At 31.2% G+C, this 22871-nt stretch overlaps 3 protein-coding genes across 3 annotated transcripts; 2 read left to right on the top strand and 1 right to left on the bottom strand.

Moving 5' to 3' along the window:
* The first annotated feature begins 165 nt into the window (after window positions 1-165).
* On the top strand, window positions 166-12222 carry LOC111687996 (glutathione S-transferase). Its single transcript, XM_023450486.2, has 5 exons — window positions 166-326; window positions 9859-10108; window positions 10181-10348; window positions 10416-10558; window positions 11957-12222. The coding sequence occupies exons 2-5, from the start codon at window positions 9868-9870 to the stop codon at window positions 12122-12124; spliced, it is 720 nt and encodes a 239-aa protein (XP_023306254.2). The 5' UTR covers window positions 166-326; window positions 9859-9867; the 3' UTR covers window positions 12125-12222.
* A 2085-nt stretch (window positions 12223-14307) lies between these two features.
* LOC111687991 (putative helicase MOV-10) lies at window positions 14308-20306 on the bottom strand. Its single transcript, XM_046955626.1, has 8 exons — window positions 20116-20306; window positions 19745-20043; window positions 18433-18712; window positions 17950-18371; window positions 17771-17883; window positions 16979-17710; window positions 14975-15354; window positions 14308-14901 (listed from the first exon to the last, which is right to left on the bottom strand). The coding sequence occupies exons 1-8, from the start codon at window positions 20200-20202 to the stop codon at window positions 14644-14646; spliced, it is 2571 nt and encodes an 856-aa protein (XP_046811582.1). The 5' UTR covers window positions 20203-20306; the 3' UTR covers window positions 14308-14643.
* Window positions 20307-20708: 402 nt separating this feature from the next.
* Window positions 20709-22817, top strand: LOC111687993 (DET1 homolog). The gene is made up of 3 exons (XM_023450484.2): window positions 20709-21794; window positions 21932-22251; window positions 22318-22817. Exons 1-3 carry the CDS (start codon window positions 20829-20831, stop codon window positions 22715-22717), a joined length of 1686 nt encoding a protein of 561 aa, XP_023306252.1. The 5' UTR covers window positions 20709-20828; the 3' UTR covers window positions 22718-22817.
* Window positions 22818-22871: the final 54 nt, after the last annotated feature.

Raw genomic sequence — 22871 nt, 5'->3', positions numbered from 1 at the left:
ACACTTTACAAAATCTCTTTCTCACTAAACACTAACACAACACTCACAGAGTTTCATACGAAATTTCACCACAATCAACGAAGTGCAAATATTAGTAAAAAGAAACAGCATTGGGTGAAGCATTCGGCTCATATATAAACCTTAACTTGACCATGGATAGATTGTAGTCTGTTCAGTTACACTCGAAGGTTCAGCTGTGTAACAAGCTTCTAGGCATTAAGAAAAAGAAGAATCGGTGAAACAGAAAACAGAAAACAAAAAACGGTTTAAATCGAAGAAAATTCAAATTTTAGAAAATTTTTTTATATTTTTTTTTAATTTAAAAGGTAAGATTTTTAAAAAGGAAAGGAAGTAAGAAAATCAATCATAAAATAAAGTGAAGTGTTGTGCGGAAATAGTATATAAATTAAAATATATAAACTAAATGAGAATTATTAAATTAAATGTATATTTTAATATTTCTTTAAAAAAAATAACTTATTATGTAATAAAACACATGCAATAATTGAATTAAATATTTGAAGGACATTATTGAAAAAAAAAATTTAAAAAAATAAATAAAATAGAGAATAATGTTTTTTATTTTAAATTAAATGATAAAATTGCGAAAGTGTTGATTTGTTGTAGTAGTTAGTTGCTGTTGTTGGGATTTTTAAAATAATTTTTTTTTTTTTTTACACGCAGCGAAAGTTTTTTTTATTTTTTAAAAAAAGACCTTTTTTCGATATATATTTTTTTCATTCTACAAACGAGTGCAATTGAAAAAAAAACAATTAATTAAAATAAAAAAGCAACAACAACAACAACAACAACAATTAAAAAAAAAGCAAAAGAAGAAGAGGAAAAAATCTTCAAAAATAGAAATTTCGAAAATCATTGTTCGTTTTTTTTTTTTGGTTTTTGTGGTTCGTTAATGGGTTCGATCAATCGATCGATTGATTATCTTATTACAAATTTCGTAATGAAACAGACGTGTTAATTTTCGTCTATATAAAATTTGATTTGATCTTATAAACGTTTATCAACTACTCAGTGCAGGTTGTTATAAATTAATAATATTAAAATATTAAATTTGTTAAGAGTATTATTTTTTTGTATTAATAATTATTTGCTAAATTATTAAAAGTGTATAACAAGTGTTTTAATTGAAAATTTTGTAAATTTAATATAAAGTGTTAAATATATATAAAATTAATTTAAAAAACTGTTTCAAATTTCCGACCCATTAAAAAAAAAAAGACAGATGGTTTTATCAATTTGTAAAAAAAAAAACAAAAAACATGTAATAGTTTTAAATTATTTTTGCACCACTACGATCAGGTGTTGTATAATGAAATTTAGATCAATGAAATAAAAATACAAATTAGATCGTAAAAAAGTTGCTGAAAATTTTTGAGAAAGTTCTCGATTATTTTTTCAAATCAAGTTCGAAATGTGATGAACATTAAAAACTGATCTTTTGATCTCACGTTCAATGATATTGAAAAGAAAAATATTTTGAAAATTTGTTTAAAAAGAAATTTGTCAAATTAGTTGAATTTTTTTTTTTTTTTTTTAAAAAAACTTTTCTTAAATTTCCAAAAGTTTTAATAGTTTTTGGGCGGAAATATTCTGAAATTACAAAATTATTTCACACAAACATAAATCAAAATGGTTATAATGTAAATATTATGCTACTAGGTACGCTTTCTATCACCAAAGATCACTTAATCAAAAACCGAACAAATCCATTGAAGCTAATTCAGTTATTTACGTTAAAGCTTCATCCTAACGATCTAAAGATCCGTTGACCTTCTCCTAGTATATCGTCATTTTAAAGAAACTGATTAATATAAGAGATTTCCATTAAATAATGTGCTATAACGATCGCTTCATATCCCCAAAGATCACTTAAGCAAAAACCGAACAAATCCATTTAAGCTAATTCAGTAATTTACTTAAAAAAATCTACCTTTACGATTTAAAGATCAGTTAACCTTCTCACAGTATATCGTCATATAAAAGAAACTATATAAGAAATTTCCATTAAATAATGTGCTATTACAATCACTTTCTATCCCCAAGGATCACTTAACCGAAAAAGTTCATTCAAACTAATTTAGTTATTTGTTACAAAACTACCAAAACGATCAAAAAAGATCAGTTGACCTTCTCACAAAATATTGTCATGTAAGATCTCAAGTACCAATTGATCTTCTTTTCGATTCGATATTCTCTGCAGCATTTCGGGCTAAAACTTTCAAGATCTATAATGGGATACGAAATTACAGAAACAGATTTCCTTCAACATAAGGTTTTAGAACTACAGATTCGGTTCTCTATTTGTTCGATGATCAATGTCCTAAGATCTAGAGTAATAAATCTCGATCAATACATTGCATTAACAACTAAAAATGATTTCGATCAAATGGGAACCTGGGCTATTCTTGATATAGTATAATCTGGACTTCCTAGTTTGGACAATAAGTGGTCGTAAGTGAACTGAAACTTTAGGATCTATAATGATACCAAGTAACGTTAGCATGTTTAAGAAACATGATCCCTTTATAGTAAAATGTAAGGTGTTACAGCTAGATCCTGTTCTCAATTTGTCCGATGATCAATGTCCTTTGATCTTGAGTTGTAAATCTAGATCAATATATTGCATTAACAACTGAAAATGATTTCGATCAAATGGGAACCTGGGCTATTCTTGATATAGTATAATCTGGACTTCCTAGTTTGGACAATAAGTGACCGTAAGTGAACTGAAACTTTTAAGAAAAATGATCCCTTTATAGTAAAATATAAGGTGTTAGAGCTAGATCCGTTTCTCAATTTGTACGATGATCAATGTTCTTTGAACTTGAGTAGTAAATCTCGATCAATACATTGTATTAACAACTGAAAATGAATTCGATCAAATGGGATCCTTGACTATTCTTAATAAAGTATAAACTGGACTTTCTAGGTGGACTGAAACATTAGGATCAATAATGATACCAAGTAAAGTTGTCCGATGATCAATGTCCAATCAAACATAAATCTTGACTTTTCTTGATAAAATATTATATGGACTTTGTAGTTTCGACAATAAGTGACCGTAAGCGGACTAAAATTATAGGATCAATAATGAAATGAAGTTACGTTATCATGTTTAAGAAACAGATTCCCTTCATAGTGTGTTAGAACTTGATCCGGTTCTCAATTTCTAATTTGATCTTGATTAGTAATTCTCGATCATTATATTGCATTAACAACTGAAAATGAGTTCGATCATATGGGTACCTTGGCTTTTCTTGATAAAACCTAATCTGGACGTCCTTGTTTGGACAATAAGTGGACAAATATAGCGACCAATGTTGGTAAATTTTTGATAATTTATGTCTTAACATAAGCCTACAGAAATAGACTTTGGCCTATACGATCGATCTTGGCGGTCAATTGATAAGGGCTCACTTAAATGGACTTATAGAGTAATAATTCGATCGGAGCATTTACACTTGTGGATACAATAAAACCAAGAGGAAAAGGTCTATATCGCTAATAGGAAGAAACAAAAAACATCTGCTCAATACAAGATTTTAATTGTAAAATCAAATAATGTAATAATTACAATTTTCTATAACAAAAAAAATTCCACTAGAATTGTTAGCAAATAATACAAACTAACACTCCCTTTTTTTCATTTCCTCTCCATAGAAATATTTAAATGAAAATTGAAAAACAAAAAAACATTGCATTCCATATGCAAAAATTATTATTATGTGTTCCCATCATTACATTTCTTTTTTCTTTTATATATCAATTCTCCACTTTACCCTTGACTAGATTTCATTGAAAATGTCTCAATTAATTGAAAAGAATTCAAATTTAAATTTTCAAAAAAAAATAAATTAATTTAAATAATTAAATTAAATAAATTCAACAATAACCTGCATTTTTTTAATGCAAATAATGTTTATAGCAATTTATTTTTGTTAAAGCCAATAGAAAGAAATAAAATATTTCTCAGATTTCATCAAAAGTAAATTGATCAGCAAGTATTGAAGTAAAATAAATATATAAACAATTGTATTTGACAAAAAATAAATTATCGAAACAATTAGATTTGACTGAGTGGGCAAAGAGCCAAATACTTGTTGCTGGTCTAATAAATCTAATTTAGTTTAAACGTTTAACACTTAGACACAAGAAAAAAAAAAACACCAATAGATTAAAAACAATGGCCCCATTTTAATTGGATAACAAAAGTTCCAGGGGGTGGTGGGGGTAATAGAAGAAAATAAAATGTAATAATTTTAAAATGACTAGACTATAACTTAGACTAAAGATAGTAATCTATTTCTTATAGACTATAAAATAAATATGTATAGACCAGACTAGAGTATTGAGTAGATAATAGACTAGACTATAGGAAACTATATACTAGATTATAGTCAAGAATAGACTATAAGCCGGACTATAGAATAGTTTATAGACAAGACTATAGGCCAGGCCATATATAGTATATAGACTAGACTATAGACAAGATTATAGTCTAGACTACAGACAAGATTATATAGTATATCCTATAGACTAGATTGTAGACTATGGTCTAGATTATACACTAGAAATAAACTAGACTAGACTATAGACTAGACTATGGACTAGACTATGGACTAGACTATGGATAAGACTATAGACTAGACTATAGACTAGACTATAGACTAGACTATAGACTAGACTGTAGACTAGACTATAGACTAGACTATAGACTACTCTATAGACTAGACTATAGACTAGACTATAGACTAAACTATAGACTAGACTATAGACTATACTATAGACTAGACTATAGACTAGACTATAGACTAGACTATAGACTAGACTATAGACTAGACTATAGACTAGACTATAGACTAGACTATAGACTAGACTATAGACTAGACTATAAACTAGACTATAAACTAGACTATAGACTAGACTATAGACTAGACTATAAACTAGACTATAAACTAGACTATAGACTAGACTATGGACTAGACTATAGACTAGACTATAGACTAGACTATAGACCAGACTAAAGACTAGACAATAGACTAGACTATAGACTAGACTATAGACTAGACTATAGACTAGACTATAGACTAGACTATAGACTAGACTATAGACTAGACTATAGACTAGACTATAGACTAGACTATAGACTAGACTATAGACTAGACTATAGACTAGACTATAGACTATACTATAGACTAGACTATAGACTAGACTATAGACTAGACTATAGACTAGACTATAGACTAGACTATAGACTAGACTATAGACTAGACTATAGACTAGACTATAGACTAGACTATAGACTAGACTATAGACTAGACTATAGACTAGACTATAGACTAGACTATAGACTAGACTATAGACTAGACTATAGACTAGACTATAGACTAGACTATAGACTAGACTATAGACTAGACTATAGACTAGACTATAGACTAGACTATAGACTAGACTATAGACTAGACTATAGACTAGACTATAGACTAGACTATAGACTAGACTATAGACTAGACTATAGACTAGACTATAGACTAGACTATAGACTAGACTATAGACTAGACTATAGACTAGACTATAGACTAGACTATAGACTAGACTATAGACTAGACTATAGACTAGACTATAGACTAGACTATAGACTAGACTATAGACTAGACTATAGACTAGACTATAGACTAGACTATAGACTAGACTATAGACTAGACTATAGACTAGACTATAGACTAGACTATAGACTAGACTATAGACTAGACTATAGACTAGACTATAGACTAGACTATAGACTAGACTGTAGACTAGACTATAGACTAGACTATAGACTAGACTATAGACTAGACTATAGACTAGACTATAAACTAGACTATAAGCTAGACTATAGACTAGACTATAGACTAGACTATAAACTAGACTATAAACTAGACTATAGACTAGACTACAGACTAGATTATAGACTAGACTATAGACTAGACTATAAACCAGACTATAGACTAGACTATAGACTAGACTAAAGACTAGACTATAGACTAGACTATAGACTAGACTATAGACTAGACTATAGACTAGACTATAGACTAGACTATAGACTAGACTATAGACTAGACTATAGACTAGACTATAGACTAGACTATAGACTAGACTATAGACTAGACTATAGACTATAGACTAGACTAAAGACTAGACTATAGACTAGACTATAGACTAAACTATAGACTAAACTAAATAAATAATTAATTAAAAAGTTCTTTATACGGCAACAATCACATTGAACAGTTTCCAACTGTACCTACATATGGAAATGAAATTGAATATAATCCCACACATATTTTTTCTCAGTGTATTTTGGAATTGTATTTAAACAAAAAAAAGTACATGCATGCATGTCTTATAACTGGCTTTTAAATTGATTTTCTGTTGTTATTTTGCATTGTATCAATATTTAAAACTTGTTGCCGGCCGGCTTACAATTCAACCGGTTATCAGCCCACAAAATTCCACATTCTTTACTTATATATTTTTTTTCTTGTACGATTTTCATTTTTTCGTGTTTTTTTCTCTGTCTTCTTCCTCTTAATGATTTTTATCTTTAAATTTGCAAATGTTAATTGGCTTCATGTTGGCTGACTGACTGGCCATAACGACTAACTGACTCACTAGTGGGTTGTCATTGAATGTTGCTGGTGATGGCATGATGCACAAACTGCAACTGGTGAAATTGTTGCTTGCATTCAAATCTGAGTAACTGTCTTCAAACGAACGGGGTACAGTTTAATGCCAACGCCCTATACATTTTTCTTTATATGGTTTGACTTCTTTTCTACTCTTCCATGCCATTGGATATTGTTATTGGCACGACAATAGCTTGTTTGGTTTAGATTACATGCCTGGCATACAAATAAATTCTTTTTACTTCTGCGGAAAATCGATGTGGGTGCAGTGAAGAAAACGATTATTGCAATGAAAGTAGGAGTTGATTTCTTATAATGAATTTACTATTTCCGTTTTTTTTTTTTTTTAATTTTTATTCTTTTGTTTATTTTCCATATTGTTAACTGAATAATAATTATTAAGTGGAATTTTAATACTTAATTTCCTGTGAGATTTCTATTTAAAAATTATTTTCATTTCTTTTTTATAATTTTAAAACTGACTACTGTTTCTTGAACCGAACTTAAGCGGAACTAGAACTGAACTTAAAGAGAACTAGATGTGAACTAGAACTAAACAAGAACTGAACTAGAACTGAACTAGAACTGAACTAGAACTGAACTAGAACTGAACTAGAACTGAACTAGAACTGAACTAGAACTGAACTAGAACTGAACTAGAACTGAACTAGAACTGAACTAGAACTGAACTAGAACTGAACTAGAACTGAACTAGAACTGAACTAGAACTGAACTAGAACTAAACTAGAACTGAACTAGAACTGAACTAGAACTAAACTAGAACTGAACTAGAACTGAACTAGAACTGAACTAGAACTGAACTAGAACTGAACTAGAACTGAACTAGAACTGAACTAGAACTGAACTAAAACTGAACTAGAACTGAACTAGAACTGAACTAGAACTAAACTAGAACTGAACTAGAACTGAACTAGAACTGAACTAGAACTGAACTAGAACTGAATTAGAACTGAACTAGAACTGAACTAGAACTGAACTAGAACTGAACTAGAACTGAACTAGAACTGAACTAGAACTGAACTAGAACTGAACTAGAACTGAACTAGAACTGAACTAGAACTGAACTAGAACTGAACTAGAACTGAACTAGAACTGAACTAGAACTGAACTAGAACTGAACTAGAACTGAACTAGAACTGAACTAGAACTGAACTAGAACTGAACTAGAACTGAACTAGAACTGAACTAGAACTGAACTAGAACTGAACTAGAACTGAACTAGAACTGAACTAGAACTGAACTAGAACTGAACTAGAACTGAACTAGAACTGAACTAGAACTGAACTAGAACTGAACTAGAACTGAACTAGAACTGAACTAGAACTGAACTAGAACTGAACTAGAACTGAACTAGAACTGAACTAGAAACTGAACTAGAACTGAACTAGAACTGAACTAGAACTGAACTAGAACTGAACTAGAACTGAACTAGAACTGAACTAGAACTGAACTAGAACTGAACTAGAACTGAACTAGAACTGAACTAGAACTGAACTAGAACTGAACTAGAACTGAACTAGAACTGAACTAGAACTGAACTAGAACTGAACTAGAACTGAACTAGAACTGAACTAGAACTGAACTAGAACTGAACTAGAACTGAACTAGAACTGAACTAGAACTGAACTAGAACTGAACTAGAACTGAACTAGAAACTGAACTAGAACTGAACTAGAACTGAACTAGAACTGAACTAGAACTGAACTAGAACTGAACTAGAACTGAACTAGAACTGAACTAGAACTGAACTAGAACTGAACTAGAACTGAACTAGAACTGAACTAGAACTGAACTAGAACTGAACTAGAACTGAACTAGAACTGAACTAGAACTGAACTAGAACTGAACTAGAACTGAACTAGAACTTAACTAGAACTGAACTAGAACTGAACTAGAACTGAACTAGAACTGAACTAGAACTGAACTAGAACTGAACTAGAACTGAACTTGAACTGAACTATAACTGAACTAGAACTGAACTAGAACTGAACAAGAACTGAACTAGAACTGAACTAGAACTGAACTAGAACTAAACTAGAACTGAACAAGAACTGAACTAGAACTGAACTAGAACTGAACACGAACTGAACTAGAACTGAACTAAAACTGAACTAGAACTGAACTAGAACTGAACTAGAACTGTACTAGAACTGAACTAGAACTGAACTAGAACTGTACTAGAACTGAACTAGAACTGAACTAGAACTGAACTAGAACTGAACTAGAACTGAACTAGAACTGAACTAGAACTGAACTAGAACTGAACTAGAACTGAACTAGAACTGAACTAGAACTGAACTAGAACTGAACTAGAACTGAACTAGAACTGAACTAGAACTGAACTAGAACTGAACTAGAACTGAACTAGAACTGAACTAGAACTGAACTAGAACTGAACTAGAACTGAACTAAAACTGAACTAGAACTGAACTAGAACTGAACTAGAACTGAACTAGAACTGAACTAGAACTGAACTAGAACTGAACTAGAACTGAACTAGAACTGAACTAGAACTGAACTAGAACTGAACTAGAACTAAACTAGAACTGAACTAGAACTGAACTAGAACTGAACTAGAACTGAACTAGAACTGAACTAGAACTGAACTAGAACTGAACTAGAACTGAACTAGAACTGAACTAGAACTGAACTAGAACTGAACTAGAACTAAACTAGAACTGAACTAGAACTGAACTATATCTGAACTAGAACTGAACTAGAATAGAAATAATAACTAAAATTATATTCTATAATCGCAAAACCACCATATAAAATTATCAAAAATGCTTAGTCATTTTAACACAATTATTGGGGGTATTTGAACAACAAGTGTTCTTAATCTTATCTTTAAAATATTTTATAAAAAGTATGTTGAGATGCGTACTAGACAATAATATGATAAGAACAAAATAACTAATAAATTATAAAGAAATTTTAACACAATATATTAAAAGTGCAGTATTTACTAAAACAGAATATCAACAGCAAACGGCAAAGCAGTTTTTTAAAAACTATATATTTCAATAGGAATTATTTCCTCAATTTCCTATGAACTTTCCTTCAAACTAATTTTTGTATTTTAAAATAAATAATTTCACAACTTTTAATAAACTTTTCTTATAATTCAACACAAATATTTTATTTATTTTAGCTTTAAATAATGGCCGACGAAGCACAAGCACCACCCGCCGAAGCTGCACCAGCACCAGCTGAGGGTGAGGCAGCTGCCGCAGGTGATGCACCACCAGCTGAACCCACTGAGCCCATTAAGCACACCTATACCCTATTCTATTTCAATGTTAAGGCATTGGCTGAGCCGTTACGTTATCTTTTCGCATATGGCGGCATTGAGTATGAGGATGTGCGCGTAACCCGTGATGAATGGCCAGCATTGAAGCCGAGTAGGTTTAACTGAATACAAATCAAGTCGCATTTATAGTTTTATCTTATCTCTCTTTAATATAAATTATTAGCTATGCCTATGGGTCAAATGCCTGTTTTGGAAGTCGATGGCAAACGTGTTCATCAGAGCATATCAATGGCACGTTTTCTAGCTAAAACTGTTGGTTTGTGCGGTGCCACACCCTGGGAAGATCTACAAATTGATATTGTTGTTGATACCATCAACGATTTTCGTCTAAGTAGCGAACAATGTGTGAAGTTGCATGTTTTATGTTGTTTGATTAATCTTTGCATTTTAATATATAGAAATTGCAGTCGTCTCCTACGAACCAGAGGATGAAATCAAGGAAAAGAAATTGGTCACATTGAACAATGAAGTCATTCCATTCTATTTGGAGAAATTGGAACAAACCGTTAAAGATAACGATGGTCATTTGGCATTGAACAAGGTAAGACATATATAGTAACTTTATTAAAAATTACAGTTTTTTTTTCATAGAAACGTGTAAGAATAATTCAAGATTGGACAATAGACTAGCATCTAGACTAGACTCATGTGTAGACTAGACTAAAGCACACTATCGAATAGACCAAAGACCAGACTATAGATTAGACTATTGACTAGACTATAGACTAGACTATAGGCAAGACTATAGACTAGACTACAGACTAGAGTATAGAGTAGACTACAGACTAGACTGTAGAGTAGGCTATAAAAGAGACTTTAGACTAGACTATAGACTAGACTATAGACTAGACTACAAACTAGACTATAGACTACACTATAGACGAGACTATAGACTAGACTATAGACTAGAATATAGACTAGACTATAGACTAGACTATAGACTAGACTATAGACTAGACTATAGACTAGACTATAGACTAGACTATAGACTAGACTATAGACTAGACTATAGACTAGACTATAGACTAGACTATAGACTAGACTATAGACTAGACTATAGACTAGACTATAGACTAGACTATAGACTAGACTATAGACTAGACTATAGACTAGACTATAGACTAGACTATAGACTAGACTATAGACTAGACTATAGACTAGACTATAGACTAGACTATAGACTAGACTATAGACTAGAATATAAACTAGACTGTAGACTAGACTATAGACTAGACTGAACTAAACTAGAACTGAACTAGAACAGAACTAGAATTGAACTAGAACTGAACTAAACTAGAACTGAACTAGAACAGAACTAGAATTGAACTAGAACTGAACTAGAACTGAACTAGAACTGAACTAGAACTGAACTAGAACTGAACTAGAACTGAACTAGAACTGAACTAGAACTGAACTAGAACTGAACTAGAACTGAACTAGAACTGAACTAGAACTGAATTGAACTAGAACTGAACTAGAACTGAACTAGAACTGAACTAGAACTGAACTAGAACTGAACTAGAACTGAACTAGAACTGAACTAGAACTGAACTAACACTGAACTAGAACTGAACTAGAACTGAACTAGAATTGAACTAGAACTGAACTAGAACTGAACTAGAACTGAACTAGAACTGAACTAGAACTGAACTAGAACTGAACTAGAACTGAACTAGAACTGAACTAGAATTGAACTAGAATTGAACTAGAACTGAACTAGAACTTAACTAGAACTGAACTAGAACTGAACTTAAACTAAAGTAGACAGATTGTGACATAGTTTCTTACAGATTATTTGTCAGATTTTGAGCAAGATTTCTTTTACAAAAGTTAGGCCGATGTTTGACTTTAATTTTACAAATTTTCTATGGTTGTTCTTTAGAAAATGCCTCCAAATAAGAAATAATTTTTACTTTTATATCTCTTACAATTACTTTAGCTTACCTGGGCTGACATTTACTTCGCTGGTATTTTGGATTACATGAACTACATGGTTAAACGCGACATTTTGGAACAATATCCAGCATTGCGCGCAGTTGTCGATACCGTTAACGCCATGGAACCCATTAAGGCATGGATCGAAAAGAGACCACAAACTGAAGTTTAAGTTTATTGATTACTAAAACCATTTGAAGAAATGAAAACTCCTAAATGATGAAAAAGAAGAAAAAAAGCAATTAACATTTTTTTTCATACATTATACAAGAAAAAAAAAACACAAAAATAACAACAACAACAATATTATTATAATAACAACTAAAAATATACTATATATTGATTAAAACATCACATTTTGTTCCTTTTTTTAATTGTTTATGTATTAATAACAAATAATATGCATACATAATACTTTTAAAATAATAATAATAATTAATAAAAACAATTAACTAATCATTTTAAATTTTATGTTGTTTTTTTATGTTTTACTTACATGTTTTATGTGGCATAAAATATAATACATACACACACGCACGCACGCACACACTTACACCAAACTATAACTGATAACTGGTCCTTCGGTACTAAACATGACTCTTTGTTTAAACTTTATGTTAAAGAGAGAGAGTATAAAGTTTTCTCTTAAAACTAATGAATCTCTATTAATATGTGGACTTAACCAGGCATGATAAATGACGTTTCTTTAATTAAACTTATTTAAAAAAAATAACTTGTTAATAATTAGTTTAGTTCTGTAGAATAGTTGAAGCAAATAATTTTTGTTTAATATTTAATCTATAATACAATGAGTTTCCAGATCATAATACAAAATACATATTTATCTTAAGTTTTACTATTTAAGCAGTTAACAATTTAAATTATTTAGTTTTAAATTGTTCTAATAAATACTCTTTCTTATATACAAACAAACATAAGTAAAGAGAACACTATAAACAAAAAGTTATATTACATTTAAAAAAACGTTTTTTAAAAACAAGAAACGTTTTAAAAAAAATTTCACTCTTAATGCTCTCATTATTAATCGTTGATCACATCATTGCATCTCAATAACAACTTCATGATCTTTTTCATTAAACTTCATAAATTGCAACAAGATAACAACAATAACAACAACAAAAAAAAACTAAAAGTTTATTTAATAAACAATTACAATTCGAACAACAAACGTACAAACAACAGCAACAACATCAATTACTGTTTTTAAACATCCGAGGAGTATTGAGTATAAAAAAGACTCAAAAAACTACTTTGGAGAATTTATTAAAAAAAAAAGAAACTTAAATATTTTTAAATTTACAAAAATTCGTTAATTCTTAATTCGCTTAAAATTCGGAACATTATTTTTTGCCAAAATGCCTTAACAACACAGCAATAACAACACAAACAACATTACACTTTAAAACCGAAAGGTTTTATAGCAAAATTACAAAAATTTCGTTAATAATGTAAAAAAAACGTTAAAAGATGAAATTTGTAATTTGAATATTGTATTTTTATATAAAACAAATTTTGTAATTAACCTTAAGTAAACGAGGAAAATTCATCAAAATAAAAATACAAAAAAATTTAAGAGCAGTTGTCTTTGTCTGAATTTTATTGAAATTAGAATAAGGGATTTGAATTCTTCTTAATTATGATGTAATGTTTTCTATAGAAATTAAAATAGATTAAAAACCAGACCATGGAGTAGAATATAGACAAGACTATAGACTAGACTAAAGACTATATTATAGACTAGACTATAGACTAGACTATAGACTAGATTATAGACTAGACTATAGACTAGACTATAGACTAGACTATAGACTAGACTATAGACTAGACTATAGACTAGACTATAGACTAGACTATAGACTAGACTATAGACTAGACTATGGACTAGACTATAGACTAGACTATAGTTGAGTTCTGAACTGAACTAGAACTGAACTAGAACTGAACTAGAACTAGAACTGAACTAGAACTGAACTAGAACTGAACTAGAACTGAACTAGAACAGAACTAGAACTGAACTAGAACTGAACTAGAACTGAACTAGAACTGAACTAGAACTGAACTAGAACTGAACTAGAACTGAACTAGAACTGAACTAGAACTGAACTAGAACTGAACTAGAACTGAACTAGAACTAGAACTGAACTAGAACTGAACTAGAACTGAACTAGTACTTAACTAGAACTGGACTAGAACTAGAACTAAACTAGAATTGAACTAGAACTTAATTTGAACTAATAAAGACTTCTTTTTCATTTTGACAGAAGGAAAAGTCCATTAGCATGACAACAAATCCAAACCAATTGGTGTTTAATCTCAGAAGTATTCACCCCATCATTTTTCATTCTATGAATATTTTTTTATTTCAGACATAAATCTAAAGAAAAATATATGAAGTCATACTTTGGTAACACAAATGCATAAAAGGAACGTAAGCAAGAAATAAACATACATAAATTAATACACTAAATATAAATAAGATATATGGAAATACATAGTTAATACAGTTAAATACGAAATAAATTAATAAACTAAAGACTTAAATAGAACAAATAAATATATGGATGAAAATTGAACATAAAAGTAAAAAATAAATGTATGAAATATATATCCTGTAGGTGAAATATGCTTAGCTGTAACAAAAAAATATATAAAGTACGAATAGTAAAATGATTATAAAACCAACAAATTTTTATTTGTGGTAGCAGCGTTTGTTGTTTTAGTTAAAGTTAAAGATGAAAGATTTAATAAGGAGACTGATTTTCGTGGTAAATTCGTTTTAGGTTTACGAGTTTTCTTTTTACGCAAAAATGTACCATGTTTTTTACATTCATCCATGATAAAAGCAAAATCAGCATGACGTCTTAAGGTCAAAGGATTTCCCATTAAAATAAGTAAGGATTTGGGTCGGGATAGTATAACATTTAAACGCTTAATAAGGAGAAGGGGAAATAAAACCTCTATGTTGTAGACTTAAACTAAATAACAATTTGAATTTAAATACCTTGGGGTTGCGCACAAATCCCAGACCTGCAAATGATCTCACCAGAGATACAATTATAATTTGTTTTTCTCTACCTTGAAATGTTTCCACAGAACCACTTTCTACACCACACCAACCACGTTCACTTAGACGATTCTGTATACGTTTATTTTGTAATCGATAGGGTGTTATAATACCAATATCGGTTTGTTGGACTTTTTGACCATTTATGCCATCAACAAGCAGACGTTGTAGGAACCACATTAACACTTGTATTTCTAAATTATTACATGAACTGGGTGTTAGAGTATCTTTTTCGGTGACACCATGTACTGCTTGGAATATAATGGGAAAATTAGGATTTGGTAATTTACACCAATTGGCGGCATGATTGACATCCTCTATAAAAGAAAACAAAAACCAAGCTTTCAATTAGAATTTAACTAGAACTGAACTAGAACTGAACTAGAACTGAACTAGAACTGAACTAGAACTGAACTAGAACTGAACTAGAACTGAACTAGAACTGAACTAGAACTGAACTAGAACTGAACTAGAACTGAACTAGAACTGAACTAGAACTAGAACTGAACTAGAACTGAAGTACAACTGTACTAGAACTGAACTAGAACTGAACTTGAACTGAACTAGAACTGAACTGGAATTGAACTAGAACTAAACTAGAACTGAACTAGAACTGAACTAGAAATGAACTAGAACTGAACTAGAACTGAACTAGAACTAAACTAGAACTAAACTAGAACTGAACTAGAACTGAACTAGAACTGAAGTACAACTGTACTAGAACTGAACTAGAACTGAATTAGAACTGAAGTAGAACTGAACTAGAAATGAACTAGAACTGAACTTGAACTGAACTAGAAATGAACTAGAACTGAACTGGAATTGAACTAGAACTAAACTAGAACTGAACTAGAAATGAACTAGAACTGAACTAGAACTGAATAGAACTAGAACTGAACTAGAACTGAACTAGAACTGAACTCGAACAGAACTGAACTAGAACTGAACTAGAACTGAACTAGAACTGAACTAGAACTGAACTAGAACTGAACTAGAACTGAACTAGAACTGAACTAGAACTGAACTAGAACTGAACTAGAACTGAACTAGAACTGAACTAGAACTGAACTAGAACTGAACTAGAACTGAACTAGAACTGAACTAGAACTGAACTAGAACTGAACTAGAACTGAACTAGAACTGAACTAGAACTGAACTAGAACTGAACTAGAACTGAACTCGAACTGAACTAGAACTGAACTAGAACTGAACTAGAACTGAACTAGAACTGAACTAGAACTGAACTAGAACTGAACTAGAACTAGAACTAAACTAGAACTGAACTAGAACTAAACTATAACTAAACTAGAACTGAACTAGAACTGAAATAGAACTGAACTAGAACTAAACTAGAACTGAACAAGAACTGAACTAGAACTGAACTAGAACTGAACTAGAACTGAACTAGAACTGAACTAGAACTGAACTAGAACTGAACTAGAACTGAACTAGAACTGAACTAGAACTGAACTAGAACTGAACTAGAACTGAACTAGAACTGATCTAGAACTGAACTAGAACTAGAACTGAACTAGAACTAAAACTGAACTAGAACTGAACTAGAACTGAACTAGAACTGAACTAGAACTGAACTAGAACTGAACTAGAACTGAACTAGAACTGAACTAGAACTGAACTAGAACTGAACTAGAACTGAACTAGAACTGAACTAGAACTGAACTAGAACTGAACTAGAACTGAACTAGAACTGAACTAGAACTGAACTAGAACTGAACTAGAACTGAACTGAACTAGAACTAGAACTAGAACTAGAACTGAACTAGAACTGAACTAGTACTGAACTAGAACTGAACTAGAAATGAACTAGAACTGAACTAGAAATGAACTAGAACTAAACTAGAACTAGAACTGAATTAAAACTAGAACTAAAATAGATCTAAAATAGAACTTAAATTATCTTAAAAGTAGTCTCTTTCTTACCGAGTTTAGCTTCAGCAATTAACTCATCGTTATAATACAAATGATTATAAAGTCTTACGATTTCAGGATGAGAACGATAATTACGCTTCAAACGAGCCTGCAATGAACGATCATAATTACTGTTATCATCCAAGCCATAACAATCTCTCGATAATAAACGTTCCATTAAAGAACGCTCCAGACCCAGCTGGGCAGCACGTTCTGATCTTAAAATCGGTCCTAATTGTTTGTGATCACCTGAGAGAATGACACGACAATTCGAATGAGATTTAATACCCATTATACCAACTAATGCCTCGGGTTCTGTGGAAGCACCAGCTTCATCCATAAAGATATGAGTAAAAAAATTCATTTCCCCCACATCGCCTGTTACCAATTTGCCCACCGTACATAGAGTGGCCACAATAATGCCATACTGACGGATTTCCTTAACCGAAGGATAATGATGAAGGCCATTTTTACAATTTGAATTTTCCAGCAATTCCGAATCGAGTAATTGTATGCCTTTTTCAATAATACTTTTCGAGTAAATTCTTATGAGGGATTTTTGATTTTCAGGATCTCTCATTTCCAACTGTTGTAGACGAGGATTGCTCTTAAAATATTTGCATATTCGTAAGGCAATTGTATCACAAGCTGAATTTGAACCGGCCGTAACAAGTATGCGACTTCGGGGATGATGAAGTCGTAATTGTAATATGGATTCAACGGTAGTGGTTGTTTTACCGGTGCCTGTTGAGAAAACAAATAAAAATAACAAACAGTTAAGAGTTTATAAAAAGAAGCTAATACCTGGTGGACCAAAAATCACAAACGGAGCATGAGAATTAGGCCCCTCGGTTATATAGTGTACGGCCTCTAATTGTTCGGGATTTGTAGCTATAGTGGGGTTGAATAAGTCAAATCTAAAATAAAAAAGTAAGCAAATAACATGTTTCCATTATTATTGGAAGAAATCTAAAGGAACATACTTTAATTGAGGTTGAAAATGTAAGTCTTTATAAGGATTCTCTTTGGGAAATAAATAATGACGTATCTCATCACTAGTTTCTAACAATTCTAAAGCACGATGTTGATAACGTAAAGGATAGCGACGCGGTCGAAATATAATATCGTATTTAGTGTTTACTAAAGAAGCCACCTGACGTGCGGTCAAGTGCTCCTCCCTGCTAAAACGAAAAGAGGCACGTTCTTTTGATATGTCCCTTACAGTGGCAATACGACGACGATACATATCGTCATATGTATCACTTTCATGTTCATGCTTTAGTAAAAGATCAGTCGTGTGTTTTAAAGGCACAACTTCGGCAAGGGCACTACTAGCTTTAGGCACTAAAACCACTTCATCCATAAAGGGTGCTACCACATCATCTATGTTAGGACAATCTTTCAACTAGAAGAAAGTCATAAATAGTTAAAATGATAATAAAAAAATTAACTAAAGTAGAACTTACACTTATCCAATATTCTCTGGCCATTCCAGTGCAATTCAAAATTACATCTTTTTGTGCCAATGGTGGATATTCTGACATGGAGGTTATATCTTCGATTTCCAACATCATTTTATAAACAGTGTGTATATTGTCTTGGTGCAGTTTGGAATCTTTGATAAATGTCTTAATAACTTCTGGATGATTTTCTTGTAAAGATTTTGCCGTAAAATTTACATCTTTAGCAAGTTTTATTTCTTCACTGGGTGGATACCAGGGTAGAGTTTTTAGAATTTTAAAAAATCTAAAAGAAAATTGTTATTTTAAAGGAAGTTAAAAATGTAGCATTGGATATTATGATTCTAATGAATTTTCTAAAAAAACAATTGATCTACAATTTCATAAGAACTGAACTAGAACTAAACTTGAACTGAACTAGAAATGAACTGCAACTGAACTAGAACTGAACTAGAACTGAACTAGAACTGAACTAGAACTGAACTAGAACTGAACTAGAACTGAACTAGAACTGAACTAGAACTGAACTAGAACTGAACTAGAACTGAACTAGAACTGAACTAGAACTGAACTAGAACTGAACTAGAACTGAACTAGAACTGAACTAGAACTGAACTAGAACTGAACTAGAACTGAACTAGAACTGAACTAGAACTGAACTAGAACTGAATTATAGCTGAACTAGAACTGAACTAGAACTGAACTAGAACTGAACTAGAACTGAATTAGAACTGAACTAGAACTGAACTAGAACTGAATTAGAACTAAACTAGAACTTAACTAGAACTAAACTAGAACTAAACTAGAACTGAACTAGAACTGAACTAGACCGAACTAGACTGAACTAGAACTGAACTAGACTGAACTAGAACTGAACTAGAACTGAAATAGAACTGAACTAGAACTGAAATAGGAGTGAACTAGAACTGAACTAGAACTGAACTAGAATTGAACTAGAACTAAACTAGAACCTAACAGGAACTGAACTAGAACTGAACTAGAACTGAACAAGAACTGAACAAGAACTGAACTAGAAATAAACTAGATCTGAACTAGAACTGAACTAGAACTAAACTAGAACTAAACTAGAACTAAACTAGAACTGAACTAGAACTGAACTAGAATTGAACTAGAACTGAACTAGACTGAACTAGAACTGAACTAGACTGAACTAGAACTGAAATAGAACTGAACTAGAAGTGAACTAGAACTGAACAAGAACTGAACTAAAACTCAACTAGAACAGAACTATGATAGAACTATATTAAAACACAGTCAGATTTTGAGATAGGTATTTTCTATACAAAAATGTACTTACGTTAACTTTTGTTTATTTTGCATGCAAGAACTACAAGGCTCTTCTTCTCTGTAAGCTTCATCATTCGAGGATTCTGAATCTATTTCCCAAATTTCATTGTAATCTTCATCGTCCGATATTACTAAAATGTCTTCATCTTCTTCATCCTCATTAAGCGATATATGACGTGTAGTCTCTGCTACCTCCCCATGTTCATCATCATTGAATTCTTCGTCATCATAACCACTGCTTGCCTTGGAGGCGTTATCCAAAAAATCCTTTTTCAATCCATTATCTATGCACTCTACACTACAATCGAGCTTAAATTGAAATTGTAAGCGATAAAATTTCAAGTTTATTATGTAACTCATACTATTTTTTATAATACTAACCTCTTTATTTAATAAATCCTTGAATTTCTTGAAGGATTCTTCTAATTTTTCTAAAAAATCTTTGGTCATACAGGATGGTTTATCCATATTGTTCTTTAAATATAAAAACACAATATTTTTACAAAATACTTTAACAAAAACACACAAAAATAAATACGAAATTTGTTTTAAACGAAGTTTCAGAAATTTTGTTGTAAAAAAAGTTGATCATTTTGTTGAAAAAAAACTACCGTTACACAGGGTTGATAATAATTGAGATACACTAGAAAAAATATTCTTAATTTAGAAGAGTTTTTGTAACTCACAACAAGGCTACATTTAATCTGTAGATTGATTTTAAATTTGTTTAGCTTGAGTTAATTAAATATAACTTATTTAAAAAAAGGTTTCAAAAAAATCAAAATATGAATTTAGTTTTTGGCGTTGTAATTTTTTTCACATTGATAAGTGCTGCCAAGTTTTTTCTTTTGTTTGTGTGGTGAGTTTTTTATATATAATGTTTGACAGTAAAATTTATTAATAATAGACTAATAATATCTTGTTTACATTCGTCTTATTTTGCTCTATTGTGAATGACAAAATTTATTTATTATTTTCTTTTTTACTTATTTTGCACTATTACTTGCCTAAATTTGTTTATATTATTTCAAAATTGTTTATTAATTTAATTTTATTTATAAAATATAAAAAAAAATTAAAGAAATATTGCACCTATGCATCATACCACCTCACAAAATCTACCACATCATATATGGGTGCGTGAATCAAATCTAAATCCCGGACGTCGTCATCCCATACCGCATCGTTTTCTCTTCCACGAAAGAAATTTCTACAAAAGCATAACACCTCGCCTTACCGTACAGAATGTAGACAAACCTCATGGTTTTTTGCGCAAATTTAGTCCCGATGGACAATATTTGTTGGCTTTCACCAACGATCAAAAATCATTGGATGTTTATCACTATCAGGGTATTGCCAGTGTGGCGGAACTCTTAAGCCAACAGCCGGCAGAATGCATAACGGCCGCAGATCATTCACTACAGTCGCTGCGCATAAGACAAGAACTATTTAATAGTTTATTTAAGAAAAAGTTCAATTTACCCATAATAAGATCGACTGGTGCGGCACGGCATTATTTAAATCGTGAATTTAGCATATTTTTAGATGATGGCCGCTATGTGCTTTTGGCCTCTATTTCAGGTGGCTCTATATTTCCAAATTATTTAGCCTATCATCAATATCCCGATCTGTTTGATGATACTGAACTATATGATTATACATTTTATTTGGTGGATTTACGTACCGGTCGTATTTGTGATACTTACAAATTGGAACATGATTTCATAGTACTCTCCCATAATCATAGTGTTTCCGTATATGATCGCACTCTAGCCATACTATCCACCTATCGCCAGTGTATAGAATTAGTTGAAGTGGATATAATCGGTGCTAAACTTAAACGTTTGTATACTGTGGGTCCTTTTGGTAGTGATTTGGATCGTGATCGTATTTTTGCTCATATTCAAACAACAAATATCAGTCTTAATCCTTGTCATAATTTACCATTTTCTCATTTAAAACAAAAAATATTGGCCTTTATGTATCGTGAAATAATGGAACTGAAGTCGCCACATGAAAGACAACTCCAACTAAGGGAATTCTATAAGAATTTTGCACAGGTTAGTGGAATAATGATTAAAAATGTGTTATTTTCAAAATCGCTTAAACTATTGTATAGTCTATAGTTAAAACTATAGAACAGTCCTATATGCTGCACTATAGAATGTAGTTAATGTAGTTCTTTTCATCTTAACAGGTTGAACGCATGATTATTTTAAAAATGCAATTGATTGACAGCGATAATTTACTCTTGCGTTATGAGAAGCGACAAACACAAATGCCACTGGAAATGATTGTGGGCAGTAATGTCGATCATGTTAATAAAAGTTTTAAAATTTATGTTTTTTATAATATAACACGGCAAGAAGTTTTGAAAATTTACTCCAAAGACTCAGTAGAACTATTGCAAATGTTGCGCAACTATTGTGATGATTTTCGTAATGTACACTCGTTGCAAATACCCTGGCATGCATCATCGCCTAGTAATAATGATTTCTTTAGAGCAGCATTTGATCAGTAAGTATAAAGTCTGTCTCTTAAGTTCTTTAAAATTAGGTTAATTTATATTATTTAATTTTAAAGAGCTCTCAACTCTTTCGCTGGTGGCATTGCTGAAGCGGCTGCACGTTTTAATCCCACCTTACCCATTAGCGCACAAAGTTTCTCTACTAGCCCTTATCTGGATTATTCTCTCTTTAACTACGATGATCGTTATATTTCCACTCTTGAGAGGCCTAGACTTAATAGTTTAGAGCCTATACGTTTTTGGGATCGCACTACGGGCCTTTTAAAGTTTCGCGTATTTTTGGAACAACCTACAGAAGCGAGGCCCGTTGATTTTGAATTTATTGCTAATCCCCGTGATTTAGTTACATTTATTTTCCATCCATATGAACCGTTTTTTATTAGTATTCAAAAGTTTATATCTCGTTATGTTATTAATTTTCATATGTATAATTCGAGTACGATAACTAAAAGTTAAATTTTTGTTAAATTGTGTTTTAAATTTATAGAATTATTGACAACAGTGGATAAATCGCATTAATTTTATATAATAAAAGAAATGATGATAAAAAAACATATTTTTAAAATTAACAATTGCTTAATTATTCATTGTTTGTGTCAGGATTTACTAA

Source organism: Lucilia cuprina, chromosome 6, assembly GCF_022045245.1.
Source record: "Lucilia cuprina isolate Lc7/37 chromosome 6, ASM2204524v1, whole genome shotgun sequence".
Classification (NCBI taxonomy): domain Eukaryota; kingdom Metazoa; phylum Arthropoda; class Insecta; order Diptera; family Calliphoridae; genus Lucilia; species Lucilia cuprina.
This window is presented reverse-complemented; position numbering and strand designations above follow the sequence as displayed.